We start from the raw sequence: 16321 nt of genomic DNA on the forward strand, positions 1-16321 counted from the left end.
ATAATAGGGTATTTTTTGAAGTTTATCTTTAGCATTTCACTGCATGTGAACCTACCTGTATGTCTTCATCTTTAGCTATATACTGGAGAGAATTAGAATGGCTACGGCAGGAAGGCAAAAAATAAGAATATTTAGCATTTAATTTAGAGAATCTCATTTATGAATGCATCACAGAACCTATCAAGAGTTAGGCTTGGCTAATTTGATCACCAAGGCAGTTATAAAAACAGACAATTCAGGGTTTCAGGAAAAGGAGGTAGCAAGAAAGGGGGGTAAATTAACTCTTTCAGTTTCCATGAAACTATGGGCAACTTGGTGCAATGGCCCCATTTCACCTTGGGCTGAAGAATTACCCAGAAGGATATAAAGCACTCAGAGTCCTCCAGACCATTAAAGCCCCGAGCCCAGGAATCAAAGGCAATGGAAGAAGGGAACTCAAGGAAATGTCAGAATCCCCACGGATTGCATCAACACCTCTGAGCTCCCTGTTGGGCGACATTTCAGGCCCATTTGTGTAGAAAACCTGAAATGAGTTATCCAAGTTAGATACATAACCCCCACGCAAGTCTGCAAAATCTCTTCCCCACATCCGAGTCAGATTTGTAAGCCTTCTTCACAACCAACCACCCTTCTAAACGCTTTGAGATTTCATCTCCATGTACCCCCATTTTAGCCAAATCCATTGACTTTGACACCAATCCTCAAATGAGAGCAGACCTATGTTAAAGTAAGATTCCGTAATTCCACAGAGATAGTCAACAAACCTTAAGACCATCTCTATACCATTTTTTTGTCCTCAGAATTTCCAACCCTGGAAACCCCAGCGTAGTGCACATACAGGCTATTTGGTGGCCTTATGTAAGCATTTCAGGGAATTTTAGTGTGGGCCTTAGTATTTCAATGCTGCACTTATTAAAAAACGGAAGTTCCCTCTGACCCACGTACCAGATTTGGTAAGTCATTGTACCAACCAGAAAGGATTTTAAATCTATATTATTTTTGGCTCTGTTTTAAAGAAGCAAAGCAAGCTTTTGCTTCTGCCACGATCGCCGACCCTGTTCATGAAGCAAACTGGAGGGAAAACTAGTAAAGGACTCTCCCCGCCCTCAGCCCCATAAATTTAATCACTTGCTCTATAGACCTGAGATTCAGGCGACGCTCCCACGTGACCTGTTCTAATATCGTCATAGGGACACGTGGTTCTAGATACTTCGTCCCCTCCCCCTCAGGGGTGGATTGTTGACAACGCCGCCGGCAGTCACGTGGTCTTACGTCATCCCACCTCCTTTCCCTGAAATCTGTGGCCCCGGATGAGCCTCTCTGTCCCCACCCGGTCGAGTTTAAACTACTGAAAGGGGGAGACACAGGATGGTGTTTTGGTTTCGGGGTCTCTTAATCCACAATCCCCGACCGAGAACAGAGAACACTAATTTATCGATTAGATTAGGAAGCCAAAATGGATAGAACCCTGCTCAGAAGCTCCCATAACGAGCTCTCATACGCCCCGTGCCCTTCTCCCTCACCCCTCACTCCGTGGTACCGGCGGAGGGCGGAGGGATCTGGAGGCGGCGGAGGGAGACGTCATTGCAGGGTTGTTTGTGCAGCCTCGGCGGCGGCGGTGACCCACAGTGATTCGGCCGCCGCGCCGGGGGGTGGGGGGGCTGCGCGGGACTCTTTTCTTTCAGACTGACCGCGGGGCAGCTGGGGAGCATGTCGACTCCGGCCCGGAGGAGGCTCATGCGGGATTTCAAGCGGTAAGGGCCCTCACCTTCGCTTGGATGACGGCTCCTCACCATAGCTGTGGGCTGCAGGGCGGGGATCCGGGACACCTTCCTCTCATAACCCTAAGAGGGCCGACTGTGGGCCCAGCGGTACCGACGGAAGCCCAGTCCTAGCCCCCGTTCGCACTCCCTCATTCTTGCTTGCTTTTCCGACGTAAGAAATTTCGATACCCCCCCTCCCCCAAAAGTAAAAAGGATGGCTATGGTTTGTCCTAGGATTCCCCGCTGCCCACTTGGGTCAGCTGCCCGACGTTTGGCCCTAGAGCTCAAGCCTCATCCCTCCGCCCCTGCACCCTGTCATGCCCGGTCCCTGTCCCCCAGAAGCAAACCCTTGCAGAATCTTTTTCCCTGCTTGGTGCACCAGTTTTCCTGGATGGCCCTGCGGTCTTCGCTGAGGGGCAGGGTTGGGGCGAAAAGCGGCCCCCCCTCATTCTTTCTGCAGTGAGGGTGGGGTCTGCAGCGCGAGGTCCGGAGGTTGTTAACCCATCCTCCGAAACCCGACTCTCCCTCGCCCGCCCGAAAGGACCTTGAGAACTGGCTTAGAGACCTGGGACTCGGGCTGGTAGCCCGGCTGCCAGTGCCTTCTGGAACCAAGCTCTGTGGCCTGGTGTTAAAGCCCTATCTATAGTCTCCAAAGCCTGGAAAAATGCCTTTCTTGAGGCTGGCGCTAACCTGATACTCCCTGGGCCTCCTTTTGTAAAATAGGGTTTTGTTAGGTGGTGTTGGGGTTACTGAGGAGGAAGTGACTTTTTTTCAGTTGTTTATCTTTGAATACTTGGAGGTACGGGGCAATAAAATGAGAAAACTTAGCATTATGATCCACTGCACATTTTTAAGTGTTTTGTTTTTTTTTTCCTGGGGAGCTCTGCCCTAACTGAGACAAAATATCTATTATAAAAACTTAGGTTAACTGTTCAGGAAGTAACCTTTCAACTTCGCCATTATAAAGCCATAGGTGAAGCATTTAAACCATTGTTTTGGGCTTTGGGCGGTTTATCCTCGAATGTATTCGTAATGTAGCCGTTCACCCTTGGTGGGCGAGAAGCAGCGTAATTCTTTAAAGGCTTCTGGTCATCGTGGCTTAATGTGTTTGAGGTTGACTGAAAACTGTTTTTATGTAGCCTAATTTCAAAGTATCATATGACAATCACTACATATAGATACCTGTGTATAAAATGTCTCATTTATTTTTCTATTGAAATGACAGTCTTTACAAGGAGATGCTCTATTTGGTGCAAAAGTTGCCTTCTAAAGCTTAAAATCAAATTTCATGTTAGCTCAGTTGAGTGAAAGCCAAATAAAACTTCCAGTTCGTGTCCATTGTTACTCTGGTTTCTTACTGCCCCTCTCTGTTAAATTCTGAGTTGAACACATGACACCTTTGGTAGTTTTCCAAGGGTCTTCAGGTTACGAGAATCTGATTGTGACAAATGTTGGAAGGTAGCTTTGTATTGCTTCTCCTGATAGGAGAGGTAGATGTAGCTGTAGCACAGATCTTTAAAATGGGGACTGATGAAAAAACATAACTGAGGCTTGATTATTTTAAAGCTACTGCTAATTGAAGCAAATGGGATAAAGCTACTCGCCTGCCTAAAACTAGTTTGCTAATTGAATTGAATATCAGTGTTTTCAGTTATTTAGTGTTTGCCTTGAGGGTCCTTTGCGGGGGGGGGGAGGGGGTGGCCATGTTACACAGGTAGCTGTGGTTTGGACTCACATAGACCATCTTTGCATTTTTACAGCAGCAAAAAAGAGGGTCTCTGAAAATATTTTTTGCACTTGGGGCTTTTAATTTTTGTTGTTGATGGCAGTCTGTATGCATCACATCTCAAAGATACCTCTTAATCTTCATTTTCAAAGAGGGATGACTCCAAAGCTCTTTGGAAATTTAGACAATTTGGAGAGGTATTCAGTAAGTATATACATGGTTGATTTTTTTCCTTTTTAGTCCTATGGTTTATTCTACCTCAGCACAAGAACAAGGAAATGATTTAGTTTGTGTCAGAGTAGGTAGAATAGTCCATAAGGGTTCTCTTTGGCCTTCGTAGTGACCTTCATGTTCAACTTTGAAAATTACTACTCTCAATTTCTAGATTGCAAGAGGACCCACCTGTGGGTGTCAGTGGCGCACCATCTGAAAACAACATTATGCAGTGGAATGCAGTTATATTTGGGTGAGTAGAAAGATATAACAAATGATACATATAGTAATTCTTTAAGAAAAGTGAATGTATCAACTAGGCAAAGAGGCTGAAGTGGAATTGGGGGCTCTTACAGAAATTGCAAAATAAATTTAAAAAAAAATTCTGTGTTTTTGCAGTTAACTAAATTTTATTTGTGTTGGTGTTACTGCCTATGATTTTATAAGCACTTTGGGTTTTACCTGATTAAAAATATCATTTGAAACTGAACAAGAAAAGGTAAATTATTTTCTACAAAATAAAATGTACCAAGCAAATGTTTATGCTTGCATTTTTTTGGAACTGTAAAAAGACTAAGAAGAAAAAATACTCAGAGCGTCCAATGTGGCAAGAATAAACAAAAAATGTTAAACAAATTATATATTGCATGTATGCTTTTTTTTTTTTGCTAAGAGACGGGTTAGGGATGGGGGCATAGGGAGAGAGAATCTCAAGTAGGCTCCATAGCCAATGCCAAGCCCCACACGGGGCTCAGTTCTCACCACCCTAAGATCATGACCTGAGCCTAAATCAAGAGTTGACTGCTTAACCAACTGAGCCACCTAGGCACCTTGATTTAAAATTTTCTTATGCCTTTTCTCCTGTTTTTCTGGACTTGATCTTTTTTCTTTCACACTTCTTAAAACTAGGGTTTTGCACTAAAACTTCGAAGGGGCACCTTCATAAACAATTCTGAGTTGCCATCGAATTAGTTATGAGTCTATGTTAAATACTAGTGAAAAAGTTAGTGTATTCTTCTAAAGAGATATTAAATTCAAGCTAACTTGCAAGAAATAAACTTGATGGTGCAGCTTAGGAAAGATGAAATTGGGATATGGAGGCAGGGAAAAGATTTAAGCAAAAGAAAGTGGCTTTCTTGGTTACGTCAGTTCTATCTGGCTGTTTTGAACAAGAGCTGTTGCTCTGTTGGGAAGCAGAACACTTTGGTTTGGTGTTACAATTATCTTTAAAGGGTATTTCCATCTTATTGATATAAATTGAAAATACGACTTTTTTCTCTTAAGAATACACATTTACAAAATGGACTGGTTGGTATTTATGAACTGAAACTTTTGTGTGCTAAAATTATGAGCCTTTTTTTTGTTTTGATCTTTTTCTAAACCCCCCTAAAATGAAAACTTAGAAAATAGTTACCCTTTATTCCTACGTCCATAAAAATCTAGGGCTAAGATGATAGCCTTGTGACTCCACAGATCATTAAAATGAGCCCCTCTTTCTCTGAGTTTATCCTATCCACTCTTCATAGTCAAGAAGATGGGGATTCTCAATCTCAGCTCAGGTCTTGGATCTCAGGGTCTTAGGGGTGGGCCCTGTATTGGGTTCCACCCTGGGCCTGGAGCCTCCTTTTAAAAAAAAAAAAAAATCAGGAAAAGGCAGAATTAAACATCTTTTAATCAGAAATCTTCTTGTTTTCAGACCAGAAGGGACACCCTTTGAAGATGGTAAGTCATTCTCAATTATGTTTTCTGTAGTACTGGGACACTGCTTTTAAGTAGGAAATTATAACACCAACATTTCTAATTTAAAACTATTTTCTATTGTTACTAGGTCAAATTAAAATTAAATAATGCTACTGAGAATTTATAGTTCATAAAGGACTTTTTTCCACATCAGCTTGACCACCTCCATTGCCAGTTCTTTGTGTTACTTTGGTATTTGGCTGTAGAACTGTAGACCTAGATGGTAGGTTAAAGGAGAGTAATCATGCTCTTTTAACATTGTTATCTACGGTGGTAAGGTGTTGAGCTGAAATTGTTCTTAAACGTACATAGCTGGGGCATCTGGTTTGCTCAGTCAGTAGAGCGGTGACTCTCAATCTCAGGGTTGTAAGATTGAGGCGCACATTAGGTGCAGAGATTACTTAAAAAAATTTAAAAATCTTAAAAAAAAAAACCACATAACGTAGCTGCCAGTAGCCGCACATACTACAGCTTACTTTTGATACCCATAAATAGTTAGCATTCTGTGGAATCTTTTGCCTCTTAAATTTAGTTTTTTCACCAAGAGCCAGGAAAATGGAAAACTGGTTCTGATACATGTTTATAATTGAGCTTTTCATACTGATTTTAACCAGGTTCTTAGATTTTCCCTAATTATGGCATAGATATTTAAGAATTGTTGAACAGGTTTTTAATTATCAAAATGGCTCCAGAATTAACCCATCGAAGATATATACACAAAGATACTGATTGTACTATTTTTAAGGAGATAGCCTGAATGCCTAATAGGGGGAAATGGTTAAGCAAATTTATGATTTGTGGAATTAGATTGTGCAATATCATGTACTTGTTAAAGAATAAGGTAGATCTGGACTTAAGTCTCAAGAGACAAAGTTTCAGAATGATACATATTGTATTACATTTTTACCAAATAACATGTATGCAAGTGTGTGTATTAAAGGGCTGTGTACCATACTGTTGAAAGTGGTTACTGCTAAGGTGAGGGTAAGGAATGGAAGAGAAGTACTTAAGGACTTTAGCTTTTTGCACTATACCAGGGGTTCTTGGGTGGTCCATGAGCCCCCTTTTCAAGTCCCTAAGCCTGTTTCATGGATTCTTTGTAATTAAAACTGTCTTTATACCAATACTAAGACATTTGCCCTTTTTACTCTATCAGCATTTGCACTGGTGGTACCAAAACATTAGTGGCTAAAACTGGACCTGTGCAGTTTAGTATCCTGGCACAAATCGATACAGTGGCTCTAAACTGTACTAGTGGTCATTGTATGTATGTATGTATTTAGAAATTAAAAATTTTTTAAAGTTTTTTTTTAAGTAATCTCTACACCCAGCATGTGGGGCTTGAACCCACAACCCTGAGATCAAGAGCCTCACACTCCACCAACTGAGCCAGCCAGGTGCCCCATATTCTTTGCATTTTAAAAGCTGCCAGTTTCACTTAAAAATTTTTTGTCTTGATGGCAAAAAAAAGTCTTGATGAAGAAGTAGATGTTATTATTATTACTGAATGTCTGACCCTTGAGTATACATTTTTAAAATACTTTGTGTGATTAAGTGGAATGTATGCATAAAACACTTCTCTTGTGATGATTTTCTGGAGGAAAAGCACTTCTGCAGTTGAGTTGCAACTTAAACTTTTTTTCATGGAACATTTTTACTTGAATGAATGAGAGACAACCATAATTTAGATTCGACCGTTTGGCAGACATACTCAAAAGTGACTGAAGTGAGCTGTTAGATCAAGGAAAGTAACTGAGTATTGTTGCTACTGATAAAATAATGATTTCCCACTACTTTAAGACTTCTCTGATAACATCAGTAGGTGGTATTACCTAATTGTGGTTTGTTTTTGGATAGTATATCATGAAATGTGGCAACATTTACAAGAATTGTATCATTCATTGAACCAATATTTTCTGAATGACCAGTGTATAAAAGAAAATTAGGGATGGATAAAACATTTATGCAGCATGTAACAGATTTTAATGTAACTGATGGAAAAAGTATGTATGATTTCAGACTCTACATTGCAACTAACCCTTAAAACTTACCACTTCTTTACTGTAGTAATCAAAAAAGAGTATCTGTAATTATCTGAAAAAACTATTGAAATATTCCTTTTTCACTTAACATATTTTTGTGAGACCTTGTTTTCTTCCTGTACCTCATCCCAGAACAGCATATTGCAACAGATCGAATGCAGCAGTAGCTGAGAGAATCCAGCTGTCTTCTATTAAGCCAGTCATTAAAAAGATTTGCAGAAATGTAAAACAGTGCTAAGCTTCTAATTTTGTGGGGAAATATATTACTTTTCATTAAATGTTACTTAAGTTAATGTGTAGTGAGTTTACAGTAATTAATGAATGAATTTTTAAAAATTTTCTGGGTTGGGGCGCCTGGCTGGCTCAGTTGGTAGAGCATGTGACTCTCGATCTCAGGATCATGAGTTAGAAGCTCACATTGAGCATAGAAATTACTTAAAAAAAAAATTCATGAGTTAAATACTGTCTAATATAAGAAATACTGATAGTTATATTCAGTGGTGTGCTGGAGGTAGTTTGTACTGATTCATGAAAACAGATTGTTAAAAATTGGGAATTTTTGCAAGCTAATTAATAGAGCCAATATTTTAAAATGAAATTATTTTCCATTTTTGGTAGACATATATAAAATGGTATGTTGTCACATGTATCCCTTCCCAGCTTTGCATTCAGTTGACTTCCCATTGGAAGCTTGGCTGTGATTGGGAATAAGAGTATAAAGGGGTCCTGAGACTCCGTAAAGTGGGCAGGAAAAAACTTGAAAATTGCTGTTCATATGTGTGTAGGCTGAAATTTTTACAATGTACATTTTTTTAAATTAAAGCAAATTAAAATCATACTTTCAAAATACATAATTAGATATGACTATCTTCACTATTTAACTGTACTTTTCATAACACCTCTGATGTATTCAGGATATGAAATAGGTACCACATTTGATTTTGCTTGTATCTTTGTCTTCCCTAATCCCAAATTTCCAAGGAGCAAAAAATGTGAAAAGCTAGAGGTTGTATACCAAATATATAAAGATAAATTATCAGATAAAATAAATAGAAGAAAGGATTTTTGTTTTATTTTTTAAAACTATATTGATGAAATCAGAGCAGAACCTTCTAGAGACATCTGGAATGGTTTAAACTTTTATTGACTTCATTAGGAATAAGTCTCAATTTACTGAGTATGTCCAAGGGATTGCAGTTAGAATACGTCTCCAACCTTCAGGTGGACTTCCTCAAAATAAAAGAACTCTGGATAGTGAATAAACAGAATAGAAGTACAAAAACCCAATGGTTATTTCTGCAAAATAGATTTGGAATTGGAGTTGAGAGTTCTACTTTGTACACTGTGAACAGATTAACTTTCTTAGAAATGCGTAATTTTTTTAAAAGCCTGTGTCTGTACTGACCATAAAACGCTGCTTTACAAGAGTGTACCACGTTGGTCTATAACCAACAGTAGGCAGTTACACTTACTGGTTCTTGGCATATTTAAGTGAAAGGATTCGTATGGGAACAGAGAGACCTTTCAAATTAATGTCCATGCCTTCAATCTAAGTCCTTTGTCATGTGGTAGTTAGCCCCTCTCAAAATCTTTTGGCATTCCCCTTCTAAGCTATAATAAACTAGCTATAGTTCCCCAAATGTGCATTTTAAATTTCAGTAGCTAGGGCCAAATTGCTTTCCAAAAATATGGCAGTTTAACATTCCCACCAATAGCACATGAAAGTGTGTGTTCCCAAGTGCTTGCCAGTGCTGTGTGTTACCAGTCTAACGTAAATCAAAGTATATAATACGTTTTATGTGCTAAGACAAAATTGACATTACTTTTTGTGTGGTTGTGCAAAAACCACTATGGGTTGGGAATTCATTGATGAGATTAAAAAGTAATGCTTGTCTTTACCATAATTATTTTGGTTTGTTTTCTATCTAGGTACTTTTAAACTAGTAATAGAATTTTCTGAAGAGTATCCAAATAAACCACCAACTGTTAGGTTTTTATCCAAAATGTTTCATCCAAATGGTAAGTAACATTTTATTTATTAAACTTCATAAGTGATGGGGGGAAAAGAGTTCTTTCCTTCCTTGTAGGCCTTGCCCCATACTTCTCACTGCTACAGGCCACTTCTGGATGTTGCTTCCATGTCAGTATTAGCTACGTTTTTGTAGCCTGGAATCTTTAGAAGGTTCCAAATTTCAGGTAAAGTTGTTTTGTCTTAATGCTTTTGATTTTAAAATGATACCTATTCATTTGTAGAAATGTGAAGGATACCAAAAAGAATGTGTTGCTTAAAATTTAGCTTTAAAAAAAATAGGGCGCCTGGGTGGCTGTCGGTTGAGTGTCTGTCTGCCTTCGGCTCAGGTCATGATCCCACAATCCTGGGATCAAGTCCCGCATCGGGCTCCCTGCTCAGTGGGGAGTCTTATTCTCCCTTTACCCTTCCCCCCGGCTCGTGATCTCTCCCACTTTTTCTCTCTCAAATAAAATCTTCAAAGATAATAATAAATAAACTACAAATAAATGCTTGTACAAAATTGAGATCATATTGTAACTTTATATACTATGAACATCTTATGAATATTCTTTTGCATCATTCTTAATGGTTGCATACATGTTCTGTGAGGTAACCATAATTAATCTGTGTCCAGTTGTTGGTGATTTTCAGATTTTTTTTAAGATTTTATTTTATTTTGAGAGAGAGTGCAAGTGCGGGGGGGTTGTTGCAAAGGGGGGAGAGAGAGAATCTTAAGCAGGCTCCACATTCAAGGCGGAGCCTGCTCCATCTCATGACCCTGAGATCAAGACCTGAGCCAATATCAAGATTCGGTTGCTTAACCAACTGAGCCACCCAGGTGCCCCAAGTTCTTTGTAATTTTAAACAGCACTTTGAACATTCTTGAAAATCTTCCCAAATACCCATGAATATTATTAATAAGTTTTTAGAAGTGGGATTACTGGGTCAAAGGTTCATATATTTTTAAGGCTTTTTTAAGTACAGGTTTCCATTTTTTCTCTCGTTCTTACTTTCATTTGGAGAAATTTATTTACTTATTAAAGATTTTATTTATTTATTTGACACAAGGAGAGAACACAAATGGGGAGTGGCAGGGAGAAGGAGGAGCAGGGAGCCCAATGCAGGTCTCAGTCCCAGGACTCGGATCATGACCTGAGCTGAAGGCAGATGCTAACCGAGCCACCCAGGCGCCCCTGGAGAAATTTTATTCCTATTTTCCATAAATGGTTTCTGAGTGACTTTTGTAATTAAACTTGCTCTTCTATGACTTCCTGTTTACTTCTAATACATGTATATTCCTGGATAATAAATTACTGTACGAAAGACTTATTTTTCCAAAATATTTAAGCTTTCCTTTTTGTATCCTTTGCTCATTTAAATATGGTCTTCCTCATCAGTTAATTTACTTGCAGAAGGAGTCACTTAATATTTATTCCACTTTAGTTTAATCTTAGACTTGTTATTGAATTGACCCACAATGTAGTAAGGATCTGTAAATGAAGGAAGGTGGGAAAGACTGTACAATGTGCAGGAGGTTCTGTATTTGTAGGTATAGTGTTTTCGTCGTTGGGGAAACAGTGTATTAGATTATTTCTCATTCCTTCATATTAATAACAATGGTTTCCCTTTTTTCTTTTACCAGTACTTTTTTATTAACTTTCTGGTCTGTGCTGTTCATTCGTTTAAATTATATAGTTCAGGGGCTTTTAGTATACTGAGTTGTGTAACCATCACCATATCAATTTTAGAATATTTTTATCTCTCCCCCAAAAAATCCCATGACAATTGGCAGTCACTCCCTTTTCTCCCAGCACCCTAGCCCTAGGCAGTCGTATTTTCTTAACCTCTGTAGATTTGTCTGTTCTGGACATTTCATATAAATGAAATCCTATAATGCATGTGGTCTTTTGTGACTGACTTCTTTCAGCTAACATAGTTTTCAGGGTTCATCCATGTTGTAACTGTATTCTATTTCCTTTTATGGCTGAATGAAATTTCATTATATGAATATATATACTCTTGTTTATCCATTCATCGGTTGATGGATGCTTGATTTCTAGTTTACTTTTGGATTACTTCTTAGAAATAGTTACTAGTTCAAAACTTTAAAAATCATTTTGTGTTTTCATGGGTTTTACAGAGGTGATAATTGTTCTTTAGACTTGCCAAGTTTGATGTTCCTGTGGGATAGATAGTAAGCTGTTGACTAGGCTGCTTTAAAGCGGAGAATTAAATCTGGTCTAAAGCCAGTAAGTGGGAGGCGCCTGGGTGGCTCAGTCGTTAAGCGTCTGCTTTCAGCTCAGGTCATGATCCCAGGGTCCTGGGATCGAGCCCCACATCGGGCTCCCTGCTCCACGGGGAGTCTGCTTCTCCCTCACCCACTCCCCCTGCTTGTGTTCCTGCTGTCGCTATCTCTCTCTGTGTCAAATAAATAAATAAAATCTTTAAAAAAAATAAAATAAAAATAAAGCCAGTAAGTGGAAGTAGCTAGCACAGATGGATGGTCATTGAGGCTGTGAGAGTGAGTAACACCACCCAGAGGCTATATAGAGGCCAGAAAGAAGAGGATGGAGGATAGAGCCCTGAGAAATGACAGTATTTAAGTATAATTTGCCTCGTCTCCCCCCGAAAGCCTCACTTAATTCCTGTCTTTATGTAGGGTGATCGGGCTTACTCCAGGAAGCTTTCCAAAGTTTGACAGTATAACATTTAAATGCATTTCTCCTTTGTCAACACAGCAATTCTACTTCTGGAAATTTGTCGTGTAGACATAGAGTCTCACAAGTGGGTAAAAATTTATGTTCATGTTCATTGTATTTTCACATAATCAGTTCAAGAGGAAAAAAGACTTCCCAAATGTTAAAGACTTAAAACATATTAATCACTGGATTTTTATTTTATTTTTTGATTATGAAAGGAAACCATACTCATTAAAAACAAATCATAAAATATAAGAATCCTATTACTTACAGAGAGCCAGTACGTATATTCTGGCATTTATTTTGTAACTACACATACTTCAGATGAAAATATTTAAATATTTTGCAAAAAAATATCATTATCCTCTAAAAATTGAAAACTTATTAAGACATTATGGATCTTTATCAGTTAACAGAGGGTAGATGTGCATCATTTCTCTTGGCTACATTGGTATTAGTTATATGAATATACTGTTAATTTAGCCAGTCATCTCTTTATGGACCACAAGGTCTAATTTTACACGCTTATAAACAGTATTGTAGTGAACTTCCTATAAATAAAACTTCATCTGTCCACATTTATTTCTTTTAGGAATAATTTCTGGGAGAGTAATTATGTCAAAAAATAAGTATTTTTTTTTTCAAGAGCTTTATTTAAGGAGTTCAGAAATAGATGCTTTAAACAGATTGGCTATAAAGGTGGGTGTTGGAAAAATTTAGCTCTGACAAAGCTTCCTGATGAAAAGGTGCAAAATAAGAGATCTTAGTTTTAACACTGGTTTTCCTGTGAGACAAGAGGGTTTGGTAATTAATGTTCAGAACTCTGGGCCAATCATTCTATTTGTGGTAAAGATTTCTGTTTTAACTGTTTTAAATATGATAAAGTTAATAGGTAACCAATTTTAGTGTTGTTTTTGCAGTGTATGCTGATGGTAGCATATGTTTAGATATCCTTCAGAATCGATGGAGTCCAACATATGATGTATCTTCTATCTTAACATCAATTCAGGTAAGTGTGTGTTAGGTTGCATCATGATTTTTCAAGACTCTATGGGATACAGTCAGCTCCTTTAGGAGCAGTACCAGGTAACCAATGGCACAGCCTGGATAAAATCCTATGGTTTTCAGACAACTGGTCTGCTTTTTTGTTAGTGACCACATTGGATCAAATGCACAGTTTCCTGATCCTTGTGTAAATCAAGTGTTCTCACAGGTCAGGTATTATTTATTCCCATGAAGCATAGTCAGAGGATGTAGAAAAGGAAAATGCTTCTTGGAAATAGATGATTGCTTAGAAAAACCATAGGGACCTCAGGAAACTGCCAAGTGCAGAGAACCATTAAGTATGTTACCCTATCCAGGAAATCCTATTTTAAAAAAAGGTAGTGTAACCATTTGCCAAAACACTGTGGCAGATAATTTCACAGTTGACCTTGAATGACAGTTTTGGAGAGAGGTGGAGCGAGGGATGTTTTAGTTTACATGGATGTGAGAGGAACAGAAGTAAAATTTGGGTTTGTGACTTTTTTTAAAGCCTTTCCTATCAACATTTCTTTAATTCAGGTCATTTTATAAACATTGCTTTCAACTTCCCTATTTTATTCCCTTGCTGCTGGATGTATATGTTTTCTTGATAAAAGGAAACAAGACTCACTACCCAACTTACTGTCGGACATTTGCAAACCACAAAATAGAGTTTAACTTTGGAAAATGCTATTTCTAGGTATTGTATATTTAACCAAATCGAGCTGTTTATTTCTAGGCCAATGTTTCAGTATGTTGAAGAATATTCTTTCCCATTTTCTTTGAAATTGGAGGTCTTTTTTTTTTTTTTTTTTTTTTACAGTCTTGAGGTCTTTTCTTTACATTTATCACACCATGAATTCATAGGGAATGGGTTCCAGCAGTTCAGGCTCCTTTCCATTAGTTCTCACAAAGTGTGCTTCTCTGGGTGGGGCAGGCTGGCGCTTCAGTTGAACCCAAGTACCTTTCTCTTTGGCTTCCTTCTTTTTCTGATCATTTTCCTTCACACACTTCAGGAAGCTGTCTCGGCTCTTTTGAATGTTTAATATGCTCAATGCCTACATTAATTCTCTTGGCAAGAATCTTGCCCTTGTTTGTTTACAACAATGCCAACAGCATGCTGAGTAACGTTGTAGACTCTTCCAGTTTTGCCATGGTAACATTTGTGGGGCATTCCTTTTCGAACAGTGCCCATTCCCTTGATGTCCACAGTATCACCTTTCTTATAGATTTGCATGTATGTGGCCAAAAGAACAACTCCATGTTTTCTAACAGGTCTAGAGAACATATAGTGGGTACCTCTCTTCTTTCCCTTTGAGTTGGTCATTTTGGCGAATTACTGGAAGATGACGGTTCCGGCCGAAAGGCTGAAATTAGAGGTCTTAAGGTAGTTGAGTACTCTGTTTTGGAAGCTTCAGTTCTCTAGCAGCAGGAAATTATTAAATTCATCAAGCCATTTCTGAAAGTATTTAAGACCTAAAAATATAGAAGATATATACTAATATCTGCCATTTCTTTACTAATTTGTTCTTTTGTACAACTTCTGTGTTCCATATCTAGACCCATGTTAATGTAAAAAGTAACTCTCTACAAATCCTTTTTTCCTTTCTCTTTCCTTCCAGTCTCTGCTGGATGAACCGAATCCAAACAGTCCAGCCAATAGCCAGGCAGCACAGCTTTATCAGGAAAACAAACGAGAATATGAGAAAAGAGTTTCGGCCATTGTTGAACAAAGCTGGAATGATTCATAATAGACAACTGGTCTGTTAATTTTTTTCATCATTGTTGTGTATAATTTACCTCTCAGTAGAAAGGCTAACAAATTTTAAGTGCCACAGGTTTTAAGGATTCTGCAGAAAAAAAAAAAGTCCTTCAGTTTAGAACCTACAAAAGCTTGTGTATCTTGATTAATGTACTTTTTATTGCATGGTGTGAACTAAGTTATTGCTTACATAAATTTGTAATATATCCTGTTTGTATTTTTTTCCAAGTGTATAATGTTGGTGTGGAGTTTTCATGACAGAATAATACACATTTTGTAAATCTGTACTTTTTTCAAATATTGAATGCCTTATTTTTGAATTCTTTAGATTTTTAAATTGGAGAAAAGCACTTAAAGTTTTTTATATATGAATATTACATGTAAAGCTGTTAAAATACATAACTTCAGTGCAAGAGACTTTGTCACTTATTTCCTTATCTGTGTAGGAGGGGTTAATAAGTCTCTAGCTCTCCATCAATTGATAGTTTATTTCCAGTTTCAAAAGAACAGATTTATATTTTATCAAGAAATTCTTCAAATTTGATTCTAACCACCAATTATAATTTCCAACTTTATTTTAAATGTTTGAATGAACTAAATCCGTTTCACTTGAGCAATTATAGACATAACTGGTTTGATTCTGTCCAACTCTGTATTTAGGCCACTTGTTACTGTTTCTTCATGCACTACTTACTGTTAAACTGTACCTTTTGCAATTTCACAGTTTGTACCTCTACCATGAGGAATTGGCACCTCTACCTGGAGCAGAGAGCTAATGTAACTTATTTGCTGCTTGATAGCACTTTAAAAGAAGATTTTTGATAATGAAGAAAGTAAAACCGTAAACATTTACCAAAATCCATGCCCCACTATTAACACTGAGTAAGAGTTGGTTGCATTGGTTTAGCAAGGCAGATATTTGGAAGGATCTTGGTGTAACTTAAAATATTTGAAAACTGCCTTTTAATGCAATTGCGTATCTGTTTATTCTGGAAAAATGTTTTAATACCAGGGCCTGCTGAGTTGCTTTCTCTTGTGGAGATTTTTTTTTTTTTAATCTCCTAAGTTGTATAAAAGTTGTACTGCATCTTAGTTTACTGGATAAATTTAAAACACAGTATTGTAGAAAGCTAATACAAAGCTATCCTATGCCTTCAAATAGTACAGAAAATGGAAAATATACAAGTAAATTCTGTTGAAACACCTGTGTAGTCTTTCTAGTAGTTAAAACAGCTATTTGAGTAACCCCAATAGTTTCTTGTCCTATTCTTACTTAGCTTAGTAAGCTAACAGTTTCTCTGTTGGAAGACTAGGGTCACAGTGTCTGCAGCTTCTATTTTTT

At 37.8% G+C, this 16321-nt stretch overlaps 1 protein-coding gene across 1 annotated transcript; it reads left to right on the forward strand.

Annotated features, from left to right (window-relative positions):
• The first annotated feature begins 1587 nt into the window (after window positions 1–1587).
• On the forward strand, window positions 1588–16182 carry UBE2B (ubiquitin conjugating enzyme E2 B). The gene is made up of 6 exons (XM_028103534.2): window positions 1588–1754; window positions 3875–3955; window positions 5399–5424; window positions 9414–9503; window positions 13115–13203; window positions 14840–16182. Exons 1-6 carry the CDS (start codon window positions 1711–1713, stop codon window positions 14966–14968), a joined length of 459 nt encoding a protein of 152 aa, XP_027959335.1. The 5' UTR covers window positions 1588–1710; the 3' UTR covers window positions 14969–16182.
• The last annotated feature ends 139 nt before the right edge of the window (window positions 16183–16321 follow it).

Source organism: Eumetopias jubatus, unplaced genomic scaffold (assembly GCF_037043125.1).
Source record: "Eumetopias jubatus isolate StellerSeaLion01/CBP00866 unplaced genomic scaffold, mEumJub1_p1.0 scaffold_5, whole genome shotgun sequence".
Lineage (NCBI taxonomy): Eukaryota > Metazoa > Chordata > Mammalia > Carnivora > Otariidae > Eumetopias > Eumetopias jubatus.